Genomic DNA, 26,951 nt, shown 5'->3' with positions numbered 1-26,951 from the left:
GGCGCGGACGTTGTGGGCGGTTCGCGCAGGCACTCACCCTTAACTCTTCCCCAAGTCCCCTCTTCACCATAGAGATCCCGTGTGTGTAGCATCTTTTTCTTTCCACTCTCTGAGAAGATATTTGCATCGCTCTCCTCCCAAATCTTCTTCTCCCCCAACCCCCACCCCTTTCCTCAACGGCCTTTATGGACGGCACGCGTGAGCAATCAGGCAGCTGCACCAGCGTTGCCATTGCCCGCCACGCGGCGTCCCCGGGCCCCTTATCGATGTCCTTCCGAACTGCTGGGATCGAGTTGACTGGTGCGACCCCTGTGATGGACAGCGTTGGCGCCTTCACAACCATCGCGGCGAGCACGCGCCGGCACGTTTCCCCCACCAACCGTGATACCTCAACCACTGCTAGTCTTGGTGGCGGTGTAGGTAGTGCTGGAGGCTACGCTGAGAGACTAGCTCCGTCCTCACACTCGGTAATCAACGCATCTGTTCCCCCTGGCGCGTCCATCGCAGGCGACAACCATCCGAGCTCTGGTACCCTCAGCACGCGAGTGGGCTCTGCAGCGGCGACCACCAGGACTGTGGCGGTAGAAAGCCACTTGACAGCTGCTCAAAACGGCGAGCGCGGCGATAAAGGAAACATTACCAGCCGCAGCCACCGCGGCATATTTCGTGGAGAGGCAACAGGAACAGCCACAGCAAAGGTGCTGCAGCGTCCAGTGACGGTGACCACCCCACAACCACGCCCGACCTCTTCCACGCCCTCAGAATCCTCATCTTGCTTGGCGATGGAAGGGTCGAGCCGCGGCTTCGATCAGGTTCCACAACAAGGCCAACAACCAGTTTCTCCAGGAAGGCTTTCTTCGAACGCTCTCTTGTCTACCGGCGTGCCTGTCCAACACCTTTACCGCGTTCCTTCAGCTTTCTACGCGCACAATGGCGTCACCTCGTCGGCGGCGCTGTCGATTGTACGAGGCCGCTGTGACCGTGGCAACACCTTCACAGTCCCGGCTCCCTCGTATATCTCCGCCGAGGACACCGCGCAGACGCACGTGCGACGGCTACCGGGGGCGAGTTTCTCTTCAAGCGACATGGATGCGCTAGAGGAACGTGCTCGTCGCGCCGCGGAGCTGCACGCCAGTGTTGATGTTGGTGACGAGACCGAGACGGTGTTGGCCTGGGCAGCGGAGAGTCGCTCGGGCAAGACAGGACGTGTCCAAGTCCCGGTGCCGTCGTCGTTGTCGGCCGTACGGGTGGCCCGTGGGTACCGTCGCTCCCGCTGTCGATCCATATTGGGCTCTGAAGACGGGCCGCCATTGGACAGTGGCAGCGTCAGTTTAGTTCCTGGGCCAAAGCGACGGCGCCGGCACGAGGGCGTGGGGGGCTCTGTGTACGTGCAACCGTACCAGCGCCTCAGCAACACGAGCATCCGTGATGACGGCGGCACCCCTGCCGTGCCAACGCGGTGGCTAACATCGCCGTCCGTGTCATCCTCGTCATCCATAGTGTTCGCGTCTCCACAGTCACCGGCAGTGGCACTCGCTTCCGCGGCGACGTCAACGAGCGGCATCAGCGCCTCCCGACCACGAGTTGCCCCATCGCCTTTCAGCGCGGTCCTCGCTTTCTTTGGCGCTGTGCCATCGAGGACAGCGGCGATGACGGCGAGCGGCACCGGTCCGTTTTTGAGGACCGCCACTACACCTCCCACAGAACCGCCTGCGTGGGTGCGGCCGTGGGTGTTGCACACCCTCTCGCGTGCCTTCGCTGCTCACCTCGCGCGCGATGTGGACGCCTCTGTGGCAGCGGCAGCCAGCTTCACCTCGACCCCAGCTGCTAGCTCTGCTGGTACTGTCACCCAGAGCCTACATTCATCCCTTCCTGTAGCGTTCTATGCTTCCGCTCAAGCAACGGAGACCTCCGCGTCAGCGCAGCCGCGCACGCTGCGGGCCGCTCTGCTGCTGATCTTCGATGGGCTAGAACGACTTGAGGCGGGTCTGGCGGAGGTGCTGGTGGGCAGGCCGAACGCGTGCCACTCGCCAGACGCTGGCCATGGCGTGAAGGTTGATGACTGTCGCGTGTCACCACGCGTGAGAGGTCGAGTCCCCCGTGCACCTTCCCCCTCCTCTGCGGCAACAGCGGCTGAGTCAGACGCATCTGCTGGATTTGTTGAGCAGCTGCGCCATCTTACGCGACAGTGGTGTGAAGTACTCTCCCAGTGGCCGTGCGAAGTAGTGACGCTCGGCTATGTGGAGTGGTGGCTGGGGCACGCGATTTGGACCGATCTTGTAACGTGTGCCGCAGCCGCGCGCGTCGCCCTCAGTGCGTTTCCAGCGACTTCAGAAGCGATTGCTGAACAGGAGACGAGGGGGCGGGAGGCCGAGACCAGCAATGGGGGTGAATGGCAGCCGCCTCAACCGTCACCGCAAGTGCCGGCCTTTGCCCTACAAGGCATCCTCGCGGCTGCTGCGACAGAGGGCATGCGCACGCTTCTGGATGCGTTGGTGGACGCCTTTGTGCGCGCCGTCAGTGATCTGCTACGCAGCACTGACGCTGTTGGTCAACCTCGAAGCGCGGAGCGCTCTGCCTCTTGCCGCAACATCCAGGTGGAAATAGCAGTCGCTCCGATAACGAAGGCACAGCACACCTGCATGGCGCTTCTTCGCCTTTTTACGTCTCTCTACGCGAGCCCACCACCAGTTCTTCAGCAGCTTCTGACGCTGATACGTGGTGAGGATTGTTTCTCCTCCACGGTGACCGGCGCGGCTGCGAAGGGCGATGCGAGAGCAACGACGCTGCACGACGATGCAGACTCACCAACGTCGCCGGGTAGTCTCTCCACTGCCACAGCTGCCGCTGTTGCAGGTGAGGATCTCAGGCAACGGCCGCACCCACCCCCACCCCCATCATCTTCGTCTTGGTTATCACCGCGTGGTGCACCCCCTGGCTCGCCATTTGCTTCAGTGGTGAACCTCAGTGCACTGGACGCTTCACAGTTGCGATCACGTGTGTGTCAGCTACAGTACCAGCTCCTCTACGCTGTATGCCGTCTCTGTAACGAGCTGCCCATGCGCTGGCAACCGCAGGACTGCACTCGGGACGCTGAGGAAGGCGAGAGCAGCAGCGTGCGAGCCAGCAGCGCCACCTACATGGAGTTTTCCCCTGCTCTTCGACACCAGAGTGACTGCGAGATGGCAAGGTTATCCTTGTTCGCTACAGCGGCGCGGTTGGCGGCCACCGTATCGGCTCTGCTCCTCCACGTTCAGCTGCCCATGAAGGGAGACCTGTTGTGTGTCGCGGGCCGCCTGGCGCAGTGGCGTGCGGCGCTGCTCCGATCGTCGTGCATGAACGAGCGTGAGTACACGGCGACGATGGGTCACCTCTGTGCGCTCATGACCCAGGCCATGTGATTTGCGAGAATGTCGCTCGTGGTGGCTGATTCACCGGATCGAAGACATCCTCGAAGGATTGTGCCGTGATGGGTGAGTGCAATACACTATCGAGAGGAAGAGCAGAAGACATATGTTTTAGACTCTCTGCTGTAGTGTCTGTGAGGGAAGGAGGGGAAAGCGGCAAGTGGCAGTACCGCATTGGCCAGTATAACTCCTCCCTCCATCAGTATAGCCCTGATGAGCACACACACACACACAGAAGAAGAGGTACTGTGGGTATGATGATTGACAACCTCGCTCTCCGTGGACGTCTCCTCCCCCCCCCCCTCCTCTTCCTTCTCCCTTCCTGCTCTGACACAGGCAGCCGTGCGTGTGGGTCTGTCTGGACGTGTGTTGGTTAATGCGTGACTGTGTGTACGTCTACACACGCCACTAATGTGCCGTAGTCCTCTTTTCCTTTACTCATATCGTCAAGAGAGGGGTGCGGGGGGGGGACTCAGAGAGGAGGGGGTGGTGTGGAATGCTCTGCGTGATAACGACCCTGGCGGCTTCTTCTCGTGTACCTGCCCTTCTACCGTGCTCATCCCTCTTCTCCCCCTCCGCTCAGCTCCCTTCCCCCCCTCCTCCTCCCCCGCGCGCCTTACACGTTCTTCTCTTCCAGTGCTCCTCACCCCTCACCTCCTCAATGGCAGCGGATGAGTGGCAGCGTCGTTTAATCTTACAAGCGAAAGCAGAAGCAGAAGCAGAGCATCGCACAGAAAAGAGAACGGATCATCGAGCTCACCTGCGTGTCTGTGTGGTGGGTGCGGGCACACATGTCGGGACCTCTCAGCAGCAGGCCGTACAGCAAAAAGGCCCAGCAGCGGTGTGTGCGTTAAGCGGACGGAGCAATAAAAAGACGGGGTATGCGAGACAAAGCCTCTACATCCACCTCAGTGTAGCATGCGTGCACGAGGGCTACAACCTCCTTTGATCTGCTCGCCTACACGCACGCACGCACACATACACACACTAAGTTAGGCTTTCTCCTTTTTTTTTCTCGCCAGCCACACCCGTTAGGGTAATGTCGAGTCGCTCTCTCTCTCTCTGGCACTGACTCTACCAGTGCAGCATCCTTCAGCCCCCCCCCCTCCCTCTTCTTCATCTCCTCCATTCCCAAACGCCTCCCTTTCTAGACACGTAGCTCACTCGCACGCGCGCACCCGTCAGCATCGGCAACAGCAGCGGAGAAAGAGAGAGAGAGAGACAAACCAAACACGAGCGGGTGCTTGCGCGAGGAATTCTCAGCGGGAAGCCTTTGGTGCTTTCTTTATTTTTCTCTTTCGTTTTTCTCCCTACCCCTACCCTGTCTGACTTGGCAGGGAAGTTGAGCAGCTGCGACACGGACAGATATACACCTACCCACACACACACACGCACACACACACGCTTCTCTGTTTATCCACCCTTTTTTCGGCTCCTCACCATCATTTCCCTGCATAATGGCCGACACATCTTCGTCGGCCTCAGCGTCACCCTCGCTACCCATTACCACATCTGCCGCCGCGACAATGCCGGTAGTAATCCTTGTGGTGGGCATGGCCGGCACCGGCAAGACAACGCTGGTGCATCGCATGCAGCACTACGCACACGCGAACAGCATCCGCTCGTATTTCATCAATCTCGACCCTGCCGTGACGCACACCCCATACAACGTGAACATCGACATCCGCGACAGTGTGCAATACGGGGAGGTCATGAAGAAATACCGGCTGGGCCCGAACGGTGCTATCATGACGTCGCTGAACCTCTTCGCCACAAAGATTCATCAGGTCGTGTCGCTGCTGGAGAAGAAGGAGATGCTGGACTGGGTCGTCGTGGACACGCCTGGCCAGATCGAGGTGTTCACGTGGTCCGCCTCAGGGCAGCTGATAGCGGAGTCATTTGGCGCTGTCTTCCCCACAGTGCTCCTCTTCGTCGCTGACACGGTGCGTTGTGTGAGCAGCCCACAAACCTTTGTGTCGACAATGCTGTACTCCAGCGGCATCATGCTCAAGCAACAGGTGCCCCTCGTCGTCGTGTTCAACAAGACCGACGTGGTGTCCGCGGATTCCGTGGTTTTGTGGATGCGGAACAACGATGCCCTTGACGAGGCCGTTACAAACCCCCGCTGCAATAACCAGAGCAGAGGCTCCCTCTCTGGAGAGCCCGGCGGCGACGAGGCTGCCGACTGGCAGGGCGAGGGCACGCGCGTCGGGGAAGCCGCGCTCTGCTCCAAGGACGTGCTACTCACCAGCCAGGGGAGCAGCTACGCGGGGGCACTGGCGCAGTCCATGTCGCTGTTCTTGCATGAATTCTACGAGGACTTACCATACGCCGCAGTGTCAGCGGCCTCGGGTGCTGGCATGAGCGAGCTGGCTGCCTCGATTGAACGGGGCAAGCAACAGGCACTGGAGGCGAAGGCAGCGAAGGCTGCACAATAAGTAATCCTTTCCCTTGTCATTCCCGGCATGTCATGCACCTGAGTCAGTCGCGCATGAGTCTGACCTCCACCCACCCCGCCTCCTCCCTGCAGTACCGCCTTGTTTCACTTGTGTGTGCAATGTGTACTTCCTGCCTCCTGTTCTCCTCTCTCCCCTTCTGTAGAAGGTAGCGAGTGCAGCACCGCCTCACGTCAATGCTGGTGGGCGGCGGCTACGCATTGCAGCGCGTCATCACAGCTCCTAGGTGTGTCTCTGTGGGTGTGAAGAAATGGGAGAGAGGGACTCGAAGGATATCTGCGGAAGATACGAGACAGAGATGTGGTGTGTACGTGGCAGGGCGTGGGCATCTCATGCGCGGCATCAGTCCACACAGAGGCGCAACTGCGTTGGGCCTTCTCCTCGTTGTTGTTGGACAACACGACTAACTGTTGACGGGAGGGCGCAATCCTGAAGTAGCGCTGCGAAGCATCACAAAGTGTAGCGAGCACGACGCAGCAGCAAACATGGCAGGGTACAGCAAGAGGGAGACACCCAGACACAGACACACACGCACACACACCTGCACCTTCTCTTCCATGTACGTCTGCGCGCATTTGGCTGAGCAGCGCACACGTAGAGACGCGTAGAAGGCGCGAGGAGAAGCACAACACAAGGCCTTGAAAACCGTGAGGGACACTGCCACGCTGTATATTCGTTTCTGTGCCTTCATACCCCCTTGCCAAATTCTTCACCTCGTCCATGCCTGTCTCCCTCCCTCTGCCCCTTTCTCTCTCTTCGCCGTGCCTGCCCGTTCCGTTGTTCAGGGCTCGTAACCATGTGAACTACACCAGTCGCCCTCCCATAGAGGCCTACACACGAACTCCATCTGAGCGCTCCCCCCGCCCACAAAAAAAAAAGGAATGAAAAGGAAAACACACATTATAGAAGCACGAGAGCCTCACGAACACACGAAAACAACACGATCAACGTGCGACGGCTCGCTGTACACCCCTTTTAAGAAGTCCCTGACCAGCATAGTACCGGCCATGAATGTGGTTGGTCTGTGCGTGGTACCTGCGGAGAGCCAGAGCGCCTGCTACTAAAAAGAGCCGCCGCCTCCCTCGTACTGGGGACACACAAGCTGCTTTGCCCTCCGCACCGTCGTTCTCGTGGTGCTCTTCGTGGTAGTGAACAGAATCCTCCAGTGTGTGTGTGTATGTATGTATGTGTGTGGGTGATGGCACGCTGCGCGTGATGCACATCTCCTACTGAGGGATGCCGGATAAGAAAACCGAGTGTTTCGCAAGGATGGCGCGTCTGCGACGCATCGATCTGCTCGAGCTTTGGTGCCAGTTGGGGCAGGCTGCGTCTGTCGTACTGCGACGGGTTGCCCACACTTGACTGGCTGAACGAGACAGAAAAAGAGATGCTGCAGTGCACCCCCCCCCCTTTGATCTTCTTCGGTGTATTTCTCAGTCCGCAATGGAGCTCCTCAAAGGCGGAAGAATCCATGCTCTCCCATAGACGTACCACAACTTATCACAAGTTCGCATCCGCCTTTCCTCCTGAGAGGGGGCCGCCGACGACATCCGCGAATCGTCTGAGACCCGGCCTGGAGGCGGGTGTCTTGTTGCCGAGTCTTCGATGCGATGGATGTACGTCTCCGACGCCTGCATCCTCTCTCTCAGTGGTATGAGGACTGCATCATCCGGAATCAGTGCTGCCACGCGCGTAGAACCCCCGCGTTCTCCCCACCCTTCGAAGCCCATGATGCATGATAAGTAGCAGGTGCAATCGCTGCTGAACTCCGCGATACGAAAGACCGCACGAGGCTTGGCCACACAGGAGAAGTCCGCACGCAGCTGGATTTCCGGCATCAGACCACCGTATCTCAAAGATAATGGGAGGCCCCTTTGCGCCATGAGGGTCACAGCCGCACGCAGAATATTCCTCTCTGGCACAGTGCCTCCAGCAGATGAAAGAAGTGCGATGGAATGGCATAGGGAGTCCAATGGAATCCGGTATAACGGATGTGTCCCCCTCCAAATGTTTCTCACATGGGCTGGTGCTCCCCTGGTGACGAGGGAAGGGAGGACACCTCCGTGCGTGGTATCACAGACTTCACACACACACACACTCCCGAGGAAGCCAAGCAGTCCCCCTATCCCCCTACCAGTGCCAAACCACCTCTGGCGCGGCCAGGGTCAAGCCCCTACGGCGTAGAGGAGGTGCGAACGATGTATCGCTACTGACGCCGGCGGTCAGGTGCTAGGTGGCGTTGCGTCAGAGAAACCTGCGAGGCGGGTGTGGGTGGTGTGCGAGGCGAGGGAAGGGGGGGCGTGCTCCGGTGACTGAGGCGGCGCATTGCTGTAACGCGTGTGTCTACGGCTGCTTCGCACCACGCGATGGGCCCCGTGACAGGCCAGGGGGTAGAGAGAGAGGGGCCATGGGCCTCCTGTGCTGTATGCCAGAGACAGGGATGTGCTGGGAGGATATCGATGCGCATGATGTATTGGTTTCGTGTGCCTGTTCCTTGGGCTAACCTCCCAGCCAACAGCCTCCTCGGAGGACACGCACACCCGTCTCTCACCCGCATTCCACTCCTCCCCCCTTATCGTGCGCTGCCTCTTCGCTTCGCGCTTCCTCTGTCCTTCACTTGTCATTTTCCTCCCTGCTCTCGTGTTTCGTCTCTGCTTCCTCCTTCTGTGCCTCTCTGTAGGCGAGCATGTCTAGGGGGCTAGTGCCGGACTCGTCCTCTCTGTGCGTCTGGTGTTGTTGTTGTCTTCGCTCCTCTCCTATAGTCTCTCCTGTTGTAGTATCTCCAATACGAATAGGCGCCTGTGTGCGTGTGCGTGGGGTTGTCTTGTTGCGTTGCATCATCCTCCAGCAATCATAGCTGGGCCTACTCGCTTCGTCTGTTTCCCCTCCTCCCACGCACACACTCTTGGGCTTTCCTCCCTGTCTTTCTCTGTCCTCTCAAAATGACTCGCACGGTAATTAAGGGTGTAACTCCCGCTGCTCAAGCTAACCCGAGGCCCCATCTGCAAAACAGACCACACACGACAAGGTTTATATCTCGCTCTATAGAGTACCACTGAGTGTTCTCTTTCTCCGCACTACAGACTCCTCCGTCGACGCGCTTGGTCGTCTCTTCCACCTCTCTCACGGAGGTCCCTTTCCCATCACCGTGAGCTACACCGCGCTTCCACGCGAATGTGTATGTACTTTGTTGTTGCTCTTGGACATGCTGCTGCGACCTGACGCCATTACTTATGCTGGATCGCTCTCCCCCTCCCCACACACACACACACTTTCTGCTCTATTTCACTGTTGTTTTCCTCCCGCTCTCCTCTCTCTCTCTCACATCGGCCTGCTTCTTTCTCTCGGGGCGGGAGGGGGGTGCCTTGACAGACGTCTGCACAGAAGCTCATTGATGGAGAAGAGGCCCACTAGGCCAGCTGTCGTACCGCTGTCGACAAGCGACCCCCCACGTGACTGCGCAGCACCAGAGTCCTCGCTGCCTTCCGCACTTTTTTCTCTCCCATCGTGGTGCACGCGGGCAACGCAGCGCCTGTTGCATGAGCACGCGTACTACGCCGCTGCGCAGCTGCATGTCGCCCGCGCAGGGCCGACAGCACCACCGTCGCTGTCTACCTCTGCCTCAGCGCTCGAGACCCCATCGACGCCGTCGCGCTCAGCTAAGCTTTGGCTGACCTGTGCCACCGCAGGAGTTGCGGGCACCTGCGGCGTTATCGTCGGTGTGCGGTTAAGCCCTTGGCTTAGCCGCCGCGCAACTCGCTTGTACTCGCAACGCGAAGCCAAGTACCGCAATCCGCTGCGGCTGCTGCCTTCTCCTGCTGCAGTCGCGCGGCCGGAGTCATGGGGGTGGCGGAGTCTCTGGCACCCCTTAGCGCCACCGCGAGGCTTGGAACATCAGGCCTCGACCGACGCGCGGCGGCCCGACTACGGGCATCCCGCAGAGTGGTTGGCTGCCTGCATAGGCTACCGCTGGCTACCGTGGCGCATCTCGCAGCCCACGCTGCTGAAGCTCTACTCCTCTGTGCGCCATTCACAGCAGAGCAGCACCGATCGCGACACTGACAAGGAAGTTCGGTGGGGCACGCGTATGATAAACAAAGGCGCACACACCCTGACAAAGCACTCCACCGTCGCAGCAGCAACCAAGCCCACCACCACATCCCTTATCCCCTCGGTACTCCTCTTTATCGTGCGCCTCGCACGTGCACCCCTGCAGAAGTGGCAACCACGACCGCAGCACTTGGTGGACGTCTTCGTCTCCGCTACTTGCCAGAGCACCGAGAAGCCGCCTTCTACCAGTGCGGCGGCTGCGCCGCCGCTACTTTGCCTGCCGCGTCAAGGGTTCGCACTGCTATACGACCCCGTCGCCCGCCTTTCTGTGTGGTGCGGGTACTACGTCACCCGTGACACGGTCGACCGTGCACGGCGACAGAGCCGCTGCCTCACCTTCTTCACCGACCGTTCACTGGAGAAGACAGTGCGACGGGTGCCGGCAGAGATGAAGGCACGCGGGTACGATCGAGGTCATCTGGCCCCGCATGCGTCCGTTGCCGCGAGTGCACAGGCAGCCATCGAGGCAGCTCTACTGTCGAATGTGCAACTGCAACATCACCAGATCAACCGTGGCGTGTGGCGCTGGCTGGAAGCGGCGACGAGAGCGTACGTACGACAGCTGCCGCTTGCCCTTACCCCGCGCGACCTGGCCAGACAGCAGCAGTCTGTGCGAAATAAAACGGCAACGGGCGCCGCAGGTGGAGAGACGGCGTCCCCTTCAGACGCCGCAAGCTTCACCCAGGCGGGTCCAACGTCTTTAGCTCCTCACTGCGGCTCTAGTGTAACACCGTGCTGTGGACGTCCGCCGAAATCGGCGTCATCTGTCCCCGCGTCGTCGATTTCCTGTACCCATACTCGTGGCCAAGCAGCGAAACGAATCAATCCTGGCGGCCCACGCCAAGTCCTACTGCGGGACAGTGAGCTCATCGCCCGCCTGCTCGCCGCTCCCGGCGTTGGAAGCGGCGCTGCCCCGCACTTGAGACTCCACAGAGGTGCCGTGTGGGGATGTGCGGCACGGACGCTTCGCTATTGCTGGGCAGGGCAGTGGCGGTGGTGGTGGCGGCACTGTAGTGGCCGTGCTTTGAGTCGCCATTGTGAGCGCGAGGTCGCTGTCAACGTAGGGCCGCTTTACTACAAACAGAGAAACGATGTGGGACAAGGAGATCGGCAGTGTTGCGGCACCACGGCACTGAGCACGCCCGCCACCACTGCGATATCACCCACTGCCATCTCACTCTCTCGGCACTGCGGCTCCGGATCGAGAAAGGTTCATCAGCGGCGCAGGCGTGGGGACAGAGTCTCGCCTCCAACATGGTCCTCATCGCCGTCGCCGCAGTCACTTTTCATCCCTGATGCGTTCTTCTTCTCTCTATGGGACGTGCACACTCACGAACACGTGCACCTGATCGTGCCAAACCGCCCCGATGCAGCATCGATACAGGCGGTCACTGCGGCCGTGGCGGCCAGGCGTTCGAGGGCAGCGGCGGGGCCCACTGCGTCGAAGCCGCTCCCATCACAACGGCGACGACACAACGCGACGCCCCCGTCACAACTGCCATCAGAGGAGGACTTGGAGACGACTCTTCGCTCCCTCGTCGTGCCCACAGTGAAACTGGAACGTCTTTTCGCCGAGTCACTCGTGGAGCTGCGCTCACGTTGCAGGTCGGCTAGCGGGATGGACGTGGCCAGTCGCAACACCACAAGCAAGGTTGAGCACGCCGCTTCGTCGGTGGCGCTGCGGACGAGCTTCAGCCTCTTTCCCGTCTATCGGCAGCGATGGCTGTGGCGGCAGGGCGGCAGTGGTAGTGGTAGTCGCTGAGGTGGCGCATGTCTGTGGCATTTGCTCTCCTTGCTCTGTTGGTACCGGGTGAGCTCCCGCAGTGGAGGCCAATGTGCCCCCCCTCTGCCACCCATCCCGTCCGTTCATCCTCCGGCTGCCTGTTGTCGTTGTGGTCTCTCGTTCTCTCGCCGCCTGTGATGGCCGGGTTGGTCGCCACTGCTCTCTCCTTTTCTTCTTTCGCACCTATTCGCCTTTCCTCCCTATCGCATTAGATGCATACGTAGACACACAACTCAGCAAGCACAAGCACACACATCATCATCGTCTCACACGTGCAGAGGCTTGTGGTGTGAGGCGCATGGGTCAGGTTGTTTGTTTCTCCCTCCGTTAGGCCCTTCCTCTCTGTCGTTACCTTGGTGCTATGGGTGTCGGGTTGCTTGCGCTCTCACATGGAGATTTTGCTTTCTTCGCCCCTCTCTCGCCGCGGTGTCAGCCGCGTATATGCGAGAGCCAAGGAAAGATGGAGAGAGTGAGAAAAGGAAGTAGATGTACTCTCGTTCCTTGTGTGCGTGTCTGGGTGGGTGGATCTGTGGGTCGCCCTTTACTCCGACTCGCCTCGCATCGGTCCTCTCACCTTCCCGCTTGCCCCCCCCCTCCTCCTTTCTCTCTCCCTACAGTTTTCTTCTACAGCGCAACTCCCGCTGTACCTCCTACCAGCGCTTCTCCTTTCACCCTTCCCGCTTCTCCTCTTCTTCGCTTTTGGTTTGAGGTGTGTGCTCATGTTCTGTCTCGCTGCGGCTGCGGCTGCAGCCACTTTCTCCCGTCGCATTATGTACATGTCACTAGACAAGCGCGCTCTCTTGTTCGTTCTCGGTCCTTCACACTTGCCCTTCCCCTTTCTTTGTCGGTTTCAGCCTTCAAATCATCCCCCACTCACAGAGCTCCCCCCTCCATGTCATGTTATCTTACTACATCCTCGACGCCGCACTTGGACCTCTGCTGCTGTTATGGATAAGCAGTCAATCAGGTCAACACTGTCCTTTGCACAAGGGAAGTGTTACCACTCATCACTGCGGCAGCTCCGGGGTTGTAGGCATCCTCTATAAGTTGTGTGTGGGACTTTCTCTCTGCTGCCGCTCTTGGTGGAATCCTTGACACCGAGTAACATCATGTCCCTCTCTGGGCCTTGCCACTCTTTCCCACCTCTCTCGCAGTGCGATGCTGTGCGTCTCACCGCCTTCACCCCCCCCCCTCTCACACCTCCCACGAGCACGTCGGCTCCACGTCAACACAAGTTGGAGCACCTACTGAAATTCTTTCTGATACCTCGATAGATGGCATTCATCATCAGCAACAGCACACACACACACACACACGCAGGCCTTCTCTTGTGATCTTGATTGCCGCTTGTCTCCTCTCCCCCTGGACCGCGCGCCCACCCATCGCAACGTGTTTGCTCTCCGAACATCGACAAGAGCAACGCTGCCTCTCAGTCACGACAAGCGACAACGCAAACAAAGTGTGTACTATTCTCTCGGTGCCTGTGTGCGTGTGTGTTCGTGTGCTGTTCGCATTGACAAGAGCAGCACCAGGTAGCAGCGCACCGCCTCTCTCTCTCTCTGTCTTTCTTTCCCTCCTCCTCTTGCGGCCAGCACTCTTCACCATGGCGAACGGGGCGAAGAACGAGATTACGCTTCCCGACTGTGATCCGTACCTCGGGCGACGGAAGTATGGTGTGTCGATGTATGGCACCCTGTGCATGGAGCCAGCGGCGGAGCAGAACCGTTTGCTCTTCACGACCCCGACGATGAAGAGCTGGTCGACAGATGCTTGGTTTGTCTGGTTGAGCATTGCCCTCATCATCGCCTTGTGTGGCGTAGGGTGCGTCTTCCAGAGCTGTCGATGGTACCGCCGCATCAAGCACCGTCATGAGCGGGAGGAGCGATGCAAGCGTGAGGACGGCATGCTGCGGATTTTAAGTTCCATGTACCGCAAGAGGAGCCAGTCCGCGTCGCAACAGCGCGCCGGAGTCTCGCCCGCCTCCTACATGTGCTCGGAGCCACTCGTCGTGCACGACGCCAGTGACGACGCGGAGGTTAGCGAATGATGGTAGGAAAAAAGCTGCATGCCGTAGAATGCCAGGCATGTGTTGCTCTTCACCTGCCCACCCGCCTTCACCCACCCAGGAGAAGCGCACGTGTAACTTTTTAACCAAATCCTTTCGACTTTGCTCTCTTTCTTCTCTTGCTGTCCCTCCTCACCCCAGCGGCCATCTTGCTCGAGCTTCATGTGTTTAAGTTTCTCCTCATTTATTAGCTCTGTTTTTTTTTGTTTGCTGTCACTGCCTCTCTCTCCCTCTCTGACGCACGTGTACGTGTAAGCTTGGGGTGCTGTGGGGGTATGGCAAATCCCCATGACGATGGTGTGTAATGCTGAGTTGCTCATTTCAGTGAGAGACGTGCACATGTGTGGGTAGGTAGGCGTTCGAGCAGTGAACACCACACCGCCAGACGTTCACCACCAAACGCACATGTACAAATGGATTCACCAACACCAAGTTGACGACAGCGAGCGATAGAGAGAGAGAGAGGGGGGGGAGGGGGACTCCTTGGCATCGGCAACACTGCCCCCATCACGGTTCGCCCACCCCCCTCTCTCTCTCCCTCTCTCCAGCAAGGCTCACGCCTTTCGGGTGTGTGTGCGGTTCGTTTTCATTTGGGGTGCTGCGCGTTGCCTTAAATGGCCCTCTTCCGTTTTTCAATTCGTTATTCCTTCCTTTTTAGTTCTCCTCCCCCCCCCTCCTCCTCAGCACACGTTCCTCTGCGCTGATGTATGTCGTCTTGTTTTGCTTCGTTTCGTTTACCGCCTCTCGTCGCTGTGTCGTAGGGGGCCACTCATCGTCTTCGGGTGGTGTGGGTATGCCGGTGGGGAGTGGGGGTGGGGGCACAATGGCTGTACGGTTGGGCTCTTCTCCTTTTTCTGTTGTGTCACCCTGGAGAATAGGCATGCCGTGTCTTCCTGCTTGTATGTATATAGAGCCTACCTCTCGGCTCCTCCTTTCAACCCCCTCCTCCCTCTCTTCTTTTCTTCCTGCTTGAACTCCCAGTTGTGATGCGAGCACATGGCTTCTATACTCTTCGCCTAGTGTGTGCGGATCGCGATCCTCTTCCCTCTCCCCACAGCTCCAACAGGCCCTCCCCTGTCCTTCTCTTACTGGACTGGGACCGGGGCGAATGATGCATTCATTTTTTCCCCTTTGGCTCTTCCGCTTCACTCTGGCGTGTATGCAGGTGCACGTGCACGTGTCACGACCCATCGTCAGAGAAGGGATTTGCACTAGTCGGCTTCACTACCACCACCACCACCCTTAAAGGCCCGCTACTCACCCTCTTCGCCGGTGAGGAGGAAAAGGGGGACACCTCCGTGCGTGGTATCACAGACTTCACACACACACACTCCCGAGGAAGCCAAGCAGTCCCCCTATCCCCCTACCAGTGCCAAACCACCTCTGGCGCGGCCAGGGTCAAGCCCCTACGGCGTAGAGGAGGTGCGAACGATGTATCGCTACTGACGCCGGCGGTCAGGTGCTAGGTGGCGTTGCGTCAGAGAAACCTGCGAGGCGGGTGTGGGTGGTGTGCGAGGCGAGGGAAGGGGGGGCGTGCTCCGGTGACTGAGGCGGCGCATTGCTGTAACGCGTGTGTCTACGGCTGCTTCGCACCACGCGATGGGCCCCGTGACAGGTCAGGGGGTAGAGAGAGAGGGGCCATGGGCCTCCTGTGCTGTATGCCAGAGACAGGGATGTGCTGGAAAAGGCATTCCTCTCTGCGAGTTTTCCCTCTATCCCTCCTCCAAAGCAGGTGCCTGTCTTACTCAATCTGCTTCGACCCCCACCCTCCCCATGCACATGCAAAGGTATGGAAAGAGAGGAATGCATTATCTTCCTCTTAAAAACTCTCATCGGCCAGTTGGTGTCCTCAGATGGCCAAGAGCCGCTTCGTCTTTGTGTGTTTTTCTCCTCGTATGGCCTTCCTCGCCCCCCCCCCCCCCCCCCCACCCCACCCCCTACCTGAAAGGCAAGCCCCGCTCTCTTTCTCCTCTGCCTCTCTTCTCCAAATGGGGTGCACCACCAAGCCATCACACAAGCACATTCATGCCCGCATCTGCTCACGAATGGAGCGCATGCATGGACACAATCGCGTTCGGCCTGTTTCATCGCTACCTCCCCACCGGCTCGCTCTATCCTTCCTTTTCTTTTTTGGGGGGAGTGCCCTGTCTGTCTTCTCCCTCTCCTCCTCATCGCTGCGTGGTGGTCCTCCCCCCTCTTCTGCTCAGCACCTGCATGTGCGTCTCCCCTTTCCTCTGATTCCCCACTGTTTCGGCTGCCGCCCTCTTCTCCTCATTTATTTTGCCCTGCGTCCTTGTCGCTCTTTCGCTTGTTTTTTCTTTGTCGCGTCTGTTTCTTTCGCTCCCCGCATGACATCTCGCCCGCCCCGCCCCTCCCCCTCCCCCGCGCGCGCCTGCATCACCCGACCAGCACACCCCCTCCCCTTGCACAGAACGTGCCCATCTGTGTGTGTATTGTTGGCCTGTGGAAGGGGGGCGTGCGAAGGAAACGTAAATCCAGATGGCGCGTTGATGTCGTAACGACACACCAAAGGAAGAGAAGGCGTTGGTGCTACGCCATCATGAGTATAGAACGAAGCGAGTAGGGAAAAAAAAACGAAGAGCTGCGTGCGCTAAATGTGGAGACTAGGTGGAGGACTTCCCCCCCCTCTCGGTCTCCTCCTCTCCCCTACGCATCGGCATCTCGACGCTCTTCTGAGCGGGAGGAAGCTGCACAGGACTGCGCACTTTCTTACCCCTTCACGCTTTTCCTTGTGTGATGGCGCTGCTTGACGTGTCTCTGTGCGCGGGTATGCGGGCAGATGGCACTCGTTATCGTGGTCTTGTTTCTTTATGTCGCCCTCCCCTCTGCAACGGCTGGCGTTCCCTGGAATGCCTCTCTTTTTCCGCACGTGGCATTTCCTGACCACTCCCTGTGTCGCTCTCTCTCACGATACACCGTCCCGCCGCCTTCGCTCCTTCGCTTTGTCTGTAATCGCTCCTTTTCCTTGCGGCGTGTCACGTGACGATGCACACTCGCCTCTATTCGTTGGTAAACGGAGGAAGGCACCACGCTGAGCAGCAACGCACAACGCTGTCGAAGAGCGCTCTCACTCATCGTGCCCTCTCCTCGCTTGAGGATGACTTGCATCTCATTTCACCCCCTCTACCTCCCCGCTGCGGCTTCCACGACCGCTGTCAAGTGCTTCTCTTCATCCCATCACTCTCCGCTTCACGTCAGCCTCCCTAGCCCACGCCTACACTCACTCTCCCCTCTCGGAAGTCCGCCAAAGCGGGGAGACGGCGGCGAAAAAAAAGAAGGCACTGTGACCCCCCGAGGCACACACACACACACACACACCACACCCGCCCCTCCTCGTACGAACGAAGTAAAACAGAAAAAAACGCTGAAGGAACGGGGGAGAAGGCGAGTGGCTAGCACGAGATCACGTGGAGTAGGGCGGTGGAGGACGAAGACAATCGAGTCAGGGGCAACAGCGTCCCCACCAGAGAAGGTGCCTCCCTCTCTCTTGCCTCTTTCTTGGCTCGCCGCAAACCCAGCAGGAGCGGAAAGAATGGCACCCATGCGGCAGCAGCAGCAGCAGCAGCAGCAATCACTGCTCCATTTCGATGAAGTGGATTCGAGCACTTTGAAGAGGTTCCTGACCGAATCGCTTGGTGGTGGGGAGGGGGTACCGGCAGTAAGCCACGCCGTGGCGCGGTCAGTGATCGATCAGATTGTTCAACGTGCTCTTCAACAGCTGATTTCATTCGGTATACCCATCGCGGCGACTAGCGCGATCCGAGACCTACAGTACGACCTTGGTGGCAGTCGACAGCCGGTGAACGAGAACTGGTCCAAGGCGTACAAGTGGGCCGTGGTGCTAATAGTTATCTCCTCCGTGATCTGTTTCGCAGTGGTGGCCCTTGTGTTGGGGTGCATCCTTCTTGAGCGCCACCGTGAAGCCCAGGAGAAGGCGAATGGGACGCGTTGCAGTGACTCCGATGACGACAGCACCCATTCCCTCAGGGGGCATTTTACAAGGTCATTCTCGATGCACGACAGCCATTCGGAGGTGGAGGACTACTCCTCCTTCTCCGACAGCTACGATGACGAGGGTGAAGAGGACGAGTGGCATAGCCGCAATGACTGGCGTGGCGAGCATCATGGACGCCCGTGAGCTGCTTTGATGTAGGTGAGTACAGGCGTGTGTAAACGAATTTTCAGTGAAGTATCTACACACACACACACCGGCATAGCTCTCCTACTTCTCGGCTTCTCCTCTTTGCTCCTCGGGAACGTCTCCATTCTCATCTGCCCTTTTGGGGGGATGAGGGTGGCGGACGGGCTACGCTCTGCCCCCTCCCCTCTGCGTGAAAGTGCTGTGTTGTCGTATTCCTACCCCCGTCCTCATTTCTTCACTTTTTTGACTTGTGTCGTCGCCACTGCCTTCTTCGCGCGACATGACTGGCGTTAATTGTCTTGCATGTGTATATGTGTGGGTGTATGTGTGTGTGTGTGGGAGGGTGTCTCGCCTCCCCTCCCCCATTATCTGGTCGTCCTAGCGTGGAACGGTGTGGCCTTCAACTAATTCCATTCACCCATCCACCACTAAGACCTTGTGTGCCAATGATGTCCCCCCCCCCACCTTACCCTCCACGCGCACACACATACACCCTCTTTCTCCCTTCTGCCTTCCTCTCTCCCCCCCTCCCCCTCCACTCCACCCCACGCACCCCGCCATTTTCTCGGGGTATGTTGCGTTCTCTTGTCGCTCTTATGTGCTCAGTCTCTTCCCTGCGTGTATCTCCTTTTTTTCTTCGTCTCCAGCCTTCCGCTTCAATTCACTTTCGCTCCCTCCCCTCTCCCCTCCTCGGGCCCCGCAGGTGGGTGTATGTGCATCTTTCTGTGCTTTGCACTGTTCGCTCATGTCCGCCGTCACGTAGACACGCATCCGAACCCACAGCTTAGAGCCAAGCGAAGCAAAACAAACTACGCACGCGTGCACGAGCGTGCCGTGTACGTTGAAGGAAAGAGTCACAGGAAGAGAAACATAGAGATGGCACACCACAGTGTGTTTTTCCCGCCTCCTTCTCCTCACTCTGTCTCTGAGAAGAAGGTCGTTGCCGTTCCACAATGTCGCATGTTATCGTGGTCCTCCGCTCCACAGCGTTTCGTCACCTCAACCCTGTTGATTATGACGTTCACTTCCTCCATACTCAATAAGATCATCCTTCCATGGGCTCATATGTGAAGGCTTGCGTCTCGCACATCATCTCGTGTTTCCATTCTCTTATCATCTCACCCTCTATGCTTCTTCCCCCTCCTCCTCGCCCATGTCTTTCATGTGGCATACCCTCTGCTCGTTAGACCGCCATCAAGCGCCACAGCAGCAGTCTAACGAAAGAGAATCACACGTGCGCACACACCGATACAAACTCAGCATCTTCGCCTGCATATTCAAGTTTTTTTTTTCTCTCTCTCCCCCTCCGCTTCCCTTTTCATTGTCTATGTACTCTGCTCATTCGTTCTTTCCCTTTCCTGTGCATCCGCTTCCAGTTCGCTTGCTTTGCCCCCCCCCTCCGCTTCTTTTCCCCTCCTCCCCCCGACCATGCGCACCGTAGCTGTGTGGGGTGCAATACGTTAGTCCTCGCGACCCTCCAGACACTCACCCGACCAAGCAGCAGCAACACCCATACGCCAGAGCACGAACCACACACACACACGCCTACACATATCGTAAAGGAGGCGAAAATGTCCGGGCTTGAAAAAAGTGATATCATCTCCACCCCGATGCCGTTCCCCACGATCCCCGTCAGGGGAGTGCCGCAAAGCGAGCGTTCATGGGTGGAGAACAACTGGTGGGTGCTGCTCATGATTGAGTGCCTTGTCCTCTTCGCCGTCTTCATGGCCCTGCTTGTCTACTATCTTTTCTACGTCCGTACCCCAGGGAAGCGCCTGCTCGATGACAAGGTGGATAACGATGGTCTTAGCCATTACGGCAGTGAGCTCAGCAGTCGCTCTAGCAGCGTCGAGTTGACGTACATTAGCAGCAGCACCTACAAGCGCGGCTTTGCGGAGAATGCGGTTGGTGGTACGGTAGGTGGCAGGAAGTCGCACAGGCCGACGTTGGAGGTCTTACCCGTGCCAAACCAGCACAGCAAAGCTGCGTACAGTCCTAAGTGTGACTAAATCGCGGCTGCGGGAAATATGACCGAATAGGAGAAGAACAAGGAAGCGGCACAGGCAAAGGAAAAGGCTGACTGCGTTGGCCAACTCAGTTGCACACCGAAGCCCAGTGTGCCCGGCACGTCTGGGATAGGCGAGGTGTCTGCCGAGACATTACACGCACACGCCGAGGAAAGAACATGGGATGAGCTGCCATATATACGGGAGACACCAGTGCACGCACGCGAGTAGAAACGAAAAAAAAAATACACGAGAAAAAGAGGCAACCAGAACAGTTGTGTGAAGTGTGTATGGTCGGCATTTATGGCCCTGCCATCTTCGCGTCTCTCCCGCCTTTGTGCGCTCTATATCTCGCTGCGGTTCCTCGGATTGCTCGCTCCTTCGCCACTCTCCCTTTCTCCTCGTGTGGAATCTCGCTTTTATGTTGGTGCTCCGCACCCCTTCTGCCGCCCTCGCTTCGCTACCTTCATTTCTCGAAGTGGGCGCAGAGATGTGCAAAGTTATACTTCTCTCTTATTCGTGCTTGCCTGCCTGTTCATTTTATCTTGTCTGTCGCTGTGCGCGTTGCTTAGGGGGGAGGGAAGAGGAGGAGGAGGACAAGCAGTGATGTATGCAACCATGGCTTGTGCACGTATATCTGTATGTGCATGTGTGGGCGTGTTTTGTGCCTGCGGGGGGATGCTTACGGTGATGGGTATCGACGCACCCCTCAACCCAACATGCTGAAGGAAAGGGGAAAGGGAAGATCCATTGGCTTTGTGGTCGGGATTGTGGCTTAGGGCGCTGCTTTTGGTTGGGTCGTCTTTAGCGTTGGGGGACCTTCGCACACACCCACACACAAGCCTCTCGGCCTTCCCTCCAGTGGTGGGGGTGGTTTTTTCTCTCCCATACCCAAGCGCATACAGCTCGATGGCTTCTTGTTCGCTCTCCTCGCTCTTGTCTTTCCTCCTCCTCATTTGCAACAAGAAGGGGGGGAGGGTCCTTGGCTCCCCCTGTCGAAGGGGACGGAGGGGTCTCTCCGCTATTTTCTTTTCTGGCAGTTTCTGATCGCGATGCACGGGCGTATGTATGTGTGTATGGGGGAGGGAGGGGAGGGGGGCGTGGTAGCTCTCTTTCCTCCCTTGTATGCGTTTGGGGAGGAGGTTAACTGGCTTGGGCACTTACGCTGCGAGCTCAAGTCCGTCCTACACTCCCGGCCCGCCCAAGCCCCCGGTCATGTCAGCCACCGAGTGAGAGGCATTGACCGATACGGGGAAGGAGTGGACTCTCTGCATCTTTGTAAAGGTCATCCAAAGAGAGAATCAGCAGCGCTGTCCTAGTGGAGGGGAAAAAGGCCGTCTTCTCTCCCACCTGGAGACGTCCGGCACGTTTAGCAAAATCGCCTGCAACAAGTGAGAAAGTGGGAAGGTTCACCCCCTCTCCTCAACGAAGTATCTCCTCCTCCTCCTTCCTCCGCCCTTCCGTTCTCTTTCCCTCGCTCTTTGATTGCCCGCTATCGAGATGGCCAACAATGCGCACACACACACACACATACGCATACGCAGGCATACGTGCACAGCGATTGAGTTGGTGTCTTGACGGCACCGCTTTTTTTATCTGCTCTCCGATCGTTCTCTTGTGGCCGCCTCTCCTCCTCCCCCCCCCTTCCTCAGAAGCGGCGGCGGCGCCTCCCTTACTTTTATTCTTTGTTTTCATCTGCGTTTGGCCTCGCAATGTTGTTTCCTTCTTTGCATTGGCTGGCCTTCTCCCCTTTCTTAACTTCCTCCCGTGTCATCTCCACAACGTGCACACGTGGCTGAATACCCACACACATATATATATCCACGCACACACACACACACAACCCTTACTTCTCTCTCTCTCTGTGTGCGTCTATCGCCTCACCTCTCTTAGACCCCTCCCCTCCCCCCTCCTCGCACCTCCTCCTCGTTTGTGTTGTTCGCTCCGCTTCACCTCTCCCTCCCTCTCTCTCCCTCTCTCTGTATCCCCTTCTGGCTCTATTCCCTCGCGACCGCCATGTCGCAAGACGAGGGCTACACACACGCCAGCACCCAGCCAGTCCTCCACACCCGGAAGCTGTGTTCGTGCAACGCGCTGCTGGTGCAGAGTACAACGGATGCCGTCACCGCGGACGCGTCAGTCCCGGACACGTCGCTCTTCGGGGTCATTTTGTTGAACAGCCCAGCGAATACAGAGGAGGACTTCGGCTCTTATATTCGCATCTTTGAGCGCCACCGCGGCCGCGTCGCTCTGGCGTCCTGCGCAGGAACGGAAAAAGACAAGGGGACAACCCCCGTGAGCAGAAAAGCCAAAGAGCGCAACCCCTACTTCATCTGTGCGGACGGCGCGTACGCCGCGTTGGGGGAGTACTGCGCAAAACACTACTCCAGTGTGGCGGCCAGCAGCAGTGGCAGCAAAACCGAGGACCAGAGCACCTTCACACCATTGCGCCTGTGCGATGCCCTCATCGGCGACATGGACAGCCTCCCCACCACGCAGCTTATGCGCGTCGCCGAGGCTGATAGCGCGGAAGTCCTGCTCGCGACTGCGGATGGTAGCGAGCCGCCACACGGTGGTGACGATGACCAGGGCAACGATCGTGGTGAAAGGCACCCCCTTTTCCATGAGAATGTGAACTCGATTCCGGTGAAGCTGCTGGAGGCGATCCGGCGCCGGCGTGATGCGTACAGTCACCGCGAGGCATTCTCATCGTCAAGAACGCCAGTCGAGCCGCTCACCGTGCTGCCCGTCGCGTGCCAGATGACGACGGACTTTGAGAAGTGTGTAATGCTACTGCAGCGTCTGTGGGCACTTGACCTTGGGATGCCGGGTGCGCGGACCAGGGAAGATTCCCGCCAGGGCTTCAATCAGGAGGTTCCTCTCGCAGAGCAGTCGCACGAGGCCACCTCCCTTGCAGTCGAGTACGTGGCTCGTCTCCCCGAGACCTCGTCCACCGCTGACGTGCAGGCAGGGGGAGATCAGCAGGAGGCTCGCCGCTGCCGACGGCTGGTCGAGTCGGTAACCCCATCTTCGTCAGGTACCACCGAGCAGGCTACTCACCGCCTGAAGACGCGCGTGCTGCCTAACGTCGCCGTCTTGGGCGCACTTGGCGGTCGCATTGACCACGAGATCGGAATCATTTCCTGCCTCCTGCGTTACGCGCGAGTCTTTCACATCATGGCGATCAACAAGTACAACGTGCTCTTTGCCTGCTGGCCAGACGGGGTGACGCAGTTCGTCCTCCCACCGTCATGGTCACCCCCACGCCCGGCGCCAGGGGCGACGGCAGCGCCGTACATGTGCGGCGTCGTCCCCTTTGGACCCTTGCGCGAGCTGGAGACGGCCGGGCTCCTGTGGAACGTAGTGAAGGGTCGCCCTGAGGTGTACGACGGCTACACGCAGACAAACAGCTACCGCCTCGCTTTCGACGGACTTGTCTCGACCTGCAACACTGTGACATCCCCGGTCGTGACGATCGATGTGCGGCCGCTGCACTGCGCGCCGGGGCAGTGCTCGTCGAGCTCAGAAGCTCTCACGAAGTGCAACTGCGACCCGGATGCACCCTCAGTAAACCCGCCTACTCTGTTCACGCTGGGGTTGCCCAGCGTATGCCCTGAATCTCACGCAGATGTGCCAGCGTCCAAGTAATGGCAGCGAGGGCGAAAGCCAGTAGGCCACTGCAAGTGGATGAAGGAAGGAGAGTGGAATGCACATATTATGCTTGTAGCCCGCTGCGCCGGTGTATAGTGGCCTCTCTCTTTATGTTTGCGCACGCACGCTGGACGAAAGCAACGATAAGAGTCGGCGCATTGAAGAGTGGGCACGCATTTATTGAGGGCTCGTCGCGCCACCGTTGACGGTTCACCACGCCTCGCTCGCCCCCACCCCCTCTCCTGTCCTCTCTGAAACCCTTCTCACTGCTGTTCTACGGGGGGCAGACCTCTACCTGTCCTCGCCAAGCAACCTCTCACCATCACCGCCCACCAGCCCCCTCTCCTGTCTCTGGTGTGTGTGTGTGTGTGTTACTCACCGTGTGTCGTAGTAAAGGGTAGGATGAAGCAGGAGACCTGCGCCCGTGTAGGCGCCTCTCTCTCTCCTTCCCAGCCACTGCGCATGTTCGGTGATTGGCGCCCTCTCTCTCACCCACACGTGAAGGCGTGCACACACGCACACACACATCGTCGAAATAGAAGAAGCGAAGCGTAGTGGAAAACAACGCATCAAGGAGGCGGCATCATCACGGGTTTGGCTGCAGGCTGAGAATTGCGGATGGAGGATCTGGAAGGGGCCAGTAAGGGAGGAGGAGGAGAAGGGAGAGCGCTGCGACAAGGCGACAGCTGTGGTGTGAACCACTTACGAATGGAAGAGAGGGTGGGATGAGGGGAGTAGGCCCTATACACGCCATACTGTGTGGGCTGTTAGACGACCATCGACATCTCTTCCTTCCCCTCTTCGTCCTGCCTTTCGATTCCTGCATGTGTGGGCCGCACTCGTAAGCACTAATAAGCGCATGATCTTCGAGTACGTGTACGTGAGCACCTCCTCCTCTCCCCACCCTCTTCGCTGTTTTTTTTTTTTTGTGATCGTTTCGTAGCTCACATGCCTCTCTCTCTCGCGGGGAGGGGGGAGGCGCATGTGTGGACACTGCTGCACCCCCGTGCTGTCCCGCTGATATGCGTGCTGCCCGTTGTTATGGGCATTTGTCTCTCCTTCACCTGTACTATGGCTCACAAGTACACCATCTAAGCTGCGGCAACACAGCCGCAATACTAACAAGACACGCGAACTGGACCAGTATGCTGCGCCTTTGCAAGTGGAAAAACACGCGCGACGACATGAAGGACACACACCCAGACACGCATTGCCGTTGCGAAAAGGGGGGTAACCGGCTACGTACGACGGCCCTGTAGTGCTGTCAGGTGTTCGCCACCCCTTCCTCCAGGCACGGAACCCGCCGCGTCTCCCACTCCTCTACTCCAACCCCCACCCCCCCCTCGGCCATGGCGTTTTGTCGCAGTCTCGACATCCACAGTTTTAGACTTCGCCCTCGCTACCTTGACGCCCCCCTCTCTCTCTTTCAACTTCTCTCTCGCTCTTCACTTCCCTCCTCTGACTCTCTGCCGCGCACTTTCTCGCAACACCCAACATACCCCTCGGACGGACTCGCAATTCACAGAGAGAAAAAAAAGGAACGCGATCCCCCCCCCCCCCCCCCGACGTCTCAGTCGAGTTCCACTCCACAGCAGTACTCCTCTCGCAAAGATGGCCAAGAAGCACCTCAAGCGCCTCTATGCGCCCAAGGACTGGATGCTGAGCAAGCTGACCGGCGTGTTTGCGCCGCGCCCGCGCCCGGGTCCGCACAAGCTGCGCGAGTGCCTGCCGCTGCTGGTGATCATCCGCAACCGCCTGAAGTACGCACTGAACGCGCGCGAGGGCGAGATGATCCTACGCCAGGGTCTGGTGCACGTGGACAACCACCCGCGCCGCGACGGCAAGTACCCTGCCGGCTTCATGGACGTGATCGAGATCCCGAAGACGGGCGACCGTTTCCGCCTGCTGTACGACGTCAAGGGCCGCTTCGCGCTGGTGAGCGTGTCTGAGGCGGAGGCGCAGATCAAGCTGATGAAGGTGGTGAACCTGTACACGGCCACCGGCCGCGTGCCGGTCGCCGTCACGCACGACGGCCACCGCATCCGCTATCCGGACCCGCACTGCTCCATTGGTGACACCATTGTGTACAACGTCAATGAGAAGAAGTGTGTGGACCTGATCAAGAACCGCCAGGGCAAGGCCGTGATCGTCACCGGCGGCGCCAACCGTGGCCGCATCGGCGAGATCGTGAAGGTGGAGCGCCACCCCGGCGCGTTCGACATTGCGCACCTGAAGGACGCGTCTGGCGCCGAGTTCGCCACCCGCGCTGCGAACATCTTCGTGATTGGCAAGGACCTGAATAACCTGCAGGTGACGGTGCCGAAGCAGCAGGGTCTGCGCATGAACGTGATCCAGGAGCGCGAGGAGCGCCTGATCGCGGCCGAGGCCCGCAAGACCGCGCCGGCTCGTGGTGCCCGCAAGGCCCGCAAGTAGGGGAAATTGCATCGCTCTTGTGTGTGGGGGGGGGGGGTGTTCTGGGCTGCTCTTGTTAGGATCGAGCGTGTCCACGCCTTTTTTTCTCCCTCTTCCTTTACGTTGTCATTGCGAGGCCCCGCACTGAAGTGACTTCTCCTGTGGCCCTCTCCTCTTTTTTTTCTTTTTTGGACGGTTTGTGTTCTCCTTTCCTTCATTTTACTTGACCGAAACAGCAACGGTAGCCAACACACCTGACGACAACGGGAAGGGAGAGCGACGCGCACGCCAAAGCCGCCTTGTCCATTCGACTACGGTTAGGCGGTGGAACGCTTCAGCTGAAGCGAAGCAAGAGACCTACGGACAAAGAAGAACAGAAGAGGGGCGGTTAATGAACTTGGAGGGAGTGTGGGGGAGGGGGAAGGAAAGAGTGGACGTGCGCTCTGGCTCGCTTCATTCTTTCTCTTGTCCTCTGTGGTGATGCCTTATCGCACCCCCTTCTCCGTCCCTCTGCGGCCTGCCACCCCTTCTTGCCTCCACCACGCTGGTCACTCCTTAATGGACACACATATGTACAAGACCTGCCCCTTTTTTTGCTTAGCTTCCCCACAGGTGCCAGTGTGGTAACACACGGTATACATCTTCACGCTCTCCTCACTCACTCACTCTCCCGCTCTCCCTCTTCGCCTCTTCTCATCTGCGTCGTGTGATCTCATGTTCTGTGGCGTTTGAATTCACGTCTTTCGCATGCGCACACCCTCTCTCTCACACACTTACGCACTTTTTACTCACCGTGCGTGTGTGCGCACATTGGTGCCGGTGTCGGGGCTCCTCCTTTCGTACGCGTCACGCATAACCCTACCATTCCACACACACACACACACCCTCCCTCCCTCCGC

The 26,951-nt window shown here is 58.6% G+C and overlaps 7 protein-coding genes across 7 annotated transcripts, besides 2 other annotated features; all 7 read left to right on the top strand.

Moving 5' to 3' along the window:
* Positions 1 to 185: 185 nt before the first annotated feature.
* Positions 186 to 3,401, top strand: LPMP_131160 (hypothetical protein; the record flags this gene model as incomplete). Its single annotated transcript, XM_010698895.1, has 1 exon — positions 186 to 3,401. One exon carries the CDS (start codon positions 186 to 188, stop codon positions 3,399 to 3,401), a length of 3,216 nt encoding a protein of 1,071 aa, XP_010697197.1.
* Positions 3,402 to 4,933: 1,532 nt separating this feature from the next.
* Positions 4,934 to 5,845, top strand: LPMP_131150 (XPA-interacting protein, putative; the record flags this gene model as incomplete). The annotated part of the gene is made up of 1 exon (XM_010698894.1): positions 4,934 to 5,845. The coding sequence occupies one exon, from the start codon at positions 4,934 to 4,936 to the stop codon at positions 5,843 to 5,845; it is 912 nt and encodes a 303-aa protein (XP_010697196.1).
* A 2,050-nt stretch (positions 5,846 to 7,895) lies between these two features.
* Positions 7,896 to 8,304: a repeat region.
* Positions 8,305 to 9,068: 764 nt separating this feature from the next.
* Positions 9,069 to 11,735, top strand: LPMP_131140 (DNA/RNA non-specific endonuclease-like protein; the record flags this gene model as incomplete). The annotated part of the gene is made up of 1 exon (XM_010698893.1): positions 9,069 to 11,735. The coding sequence occupies one exon, from the start codon at positions 9,069 to 9,071 to the stop codon at positions 11,733 to 11,735; it is 2,667 nt and encodes an 888-aa protein (XP_010697195.1).
* Positions 11,736 to 15,106: 3,371 nt separating this feature from the next.
* Positions 15,107 to 15,509: a repeat region.
* A 1,865-nt stretch (positions 15,510 to 17,374) lies between these two features.
* LPMP_131130 (hypothetical protein) lies at positions 17,375 to 17,980 on the top strand (the record flags this gene model as incomplete). Its single annotated transcript, XM_010698892.1, has 1 exon — positions 17,375 to 17,980. One exon carries the CDS (start codon positions 17,375 to 17,377, stop codon positions 17,978 to 17,980), a length of 606 nt encoding a protein of 201 aa, XP_010697194.1.
* A 1,574-nt stretch (positions 17,981 to 19,554) lies between these two features.
* Positions 19,555 to 19,992, top strand: LPMP_131120 (hypothetical protein; the record flags this gene model as incomplete). Its single annotated transcript, XM_010698891.1, has 1 exon — positions 19,555 to 19,992. One exon carries the CDS (start codon positions 19,555 to 19,557, stop codon positions 19,990 to 19,992), a length of 438 nt encoding a protein of 145 aa, XP_010697193.1.
* A 2,013-nt stretch (positions 19,993 to 22,005) lies between these two features.
* LPMP_131110 (thiamin pyrophosphokinase, putative) lies at positions 22,006 to 23,637 on the top strand (the record flags this gene model as incomplete). The annotated part of the gene is made up of 1 exon (XM_010698890.1): positions 22,006 to 23,637. The coding sequence occupies one exon, from the start codon at positions 22,006 to 22,008 to the stop codon at positions 23,635 to 23,637; it is 1,632 nt and encodes a 543-aa protein (XP_010697192.1).
* Positions 23,638 to 25,251: 1,614 nt separating this feature from the next.
* On the top strand, positions 25,252 to 26,073 carry LPMP_131100 (40S ribosomal protein S4, putative; the record flags this gene model as incomplete). Its single annotated transcript, XM_010698889.1, has 1 exon — positions 25,252 to 26,073. One exon carries the CDS (start codon positions 25,252 to 25,254, stop codon positions 26,071 to 26,073), a length of 822 nt encoding a protein of 273 aa, XP_010697191.1.
* Between the last annotated feature and the right edge of the window lie 878 nt (positions 26,074 to 26,951).

Source organism: Leishmania panamensis (assembly GCF_000755165.1).
Source record: "Leishmania panamensis strain MHOM/PA/94/PSC-1 chromosome 13 sequence".
Taxonomy (NCBI): Eukaryota; Euglenozoa; class Kinetoplastea; order Trypanosomatida; family Trypanosomatidae; genus Leishmania; species Leishmania panamensis.
Note: the sequence above shows the minus strand (reverse complement) of the source record. Positions and strands in the feature narration are given on the sequence as shown.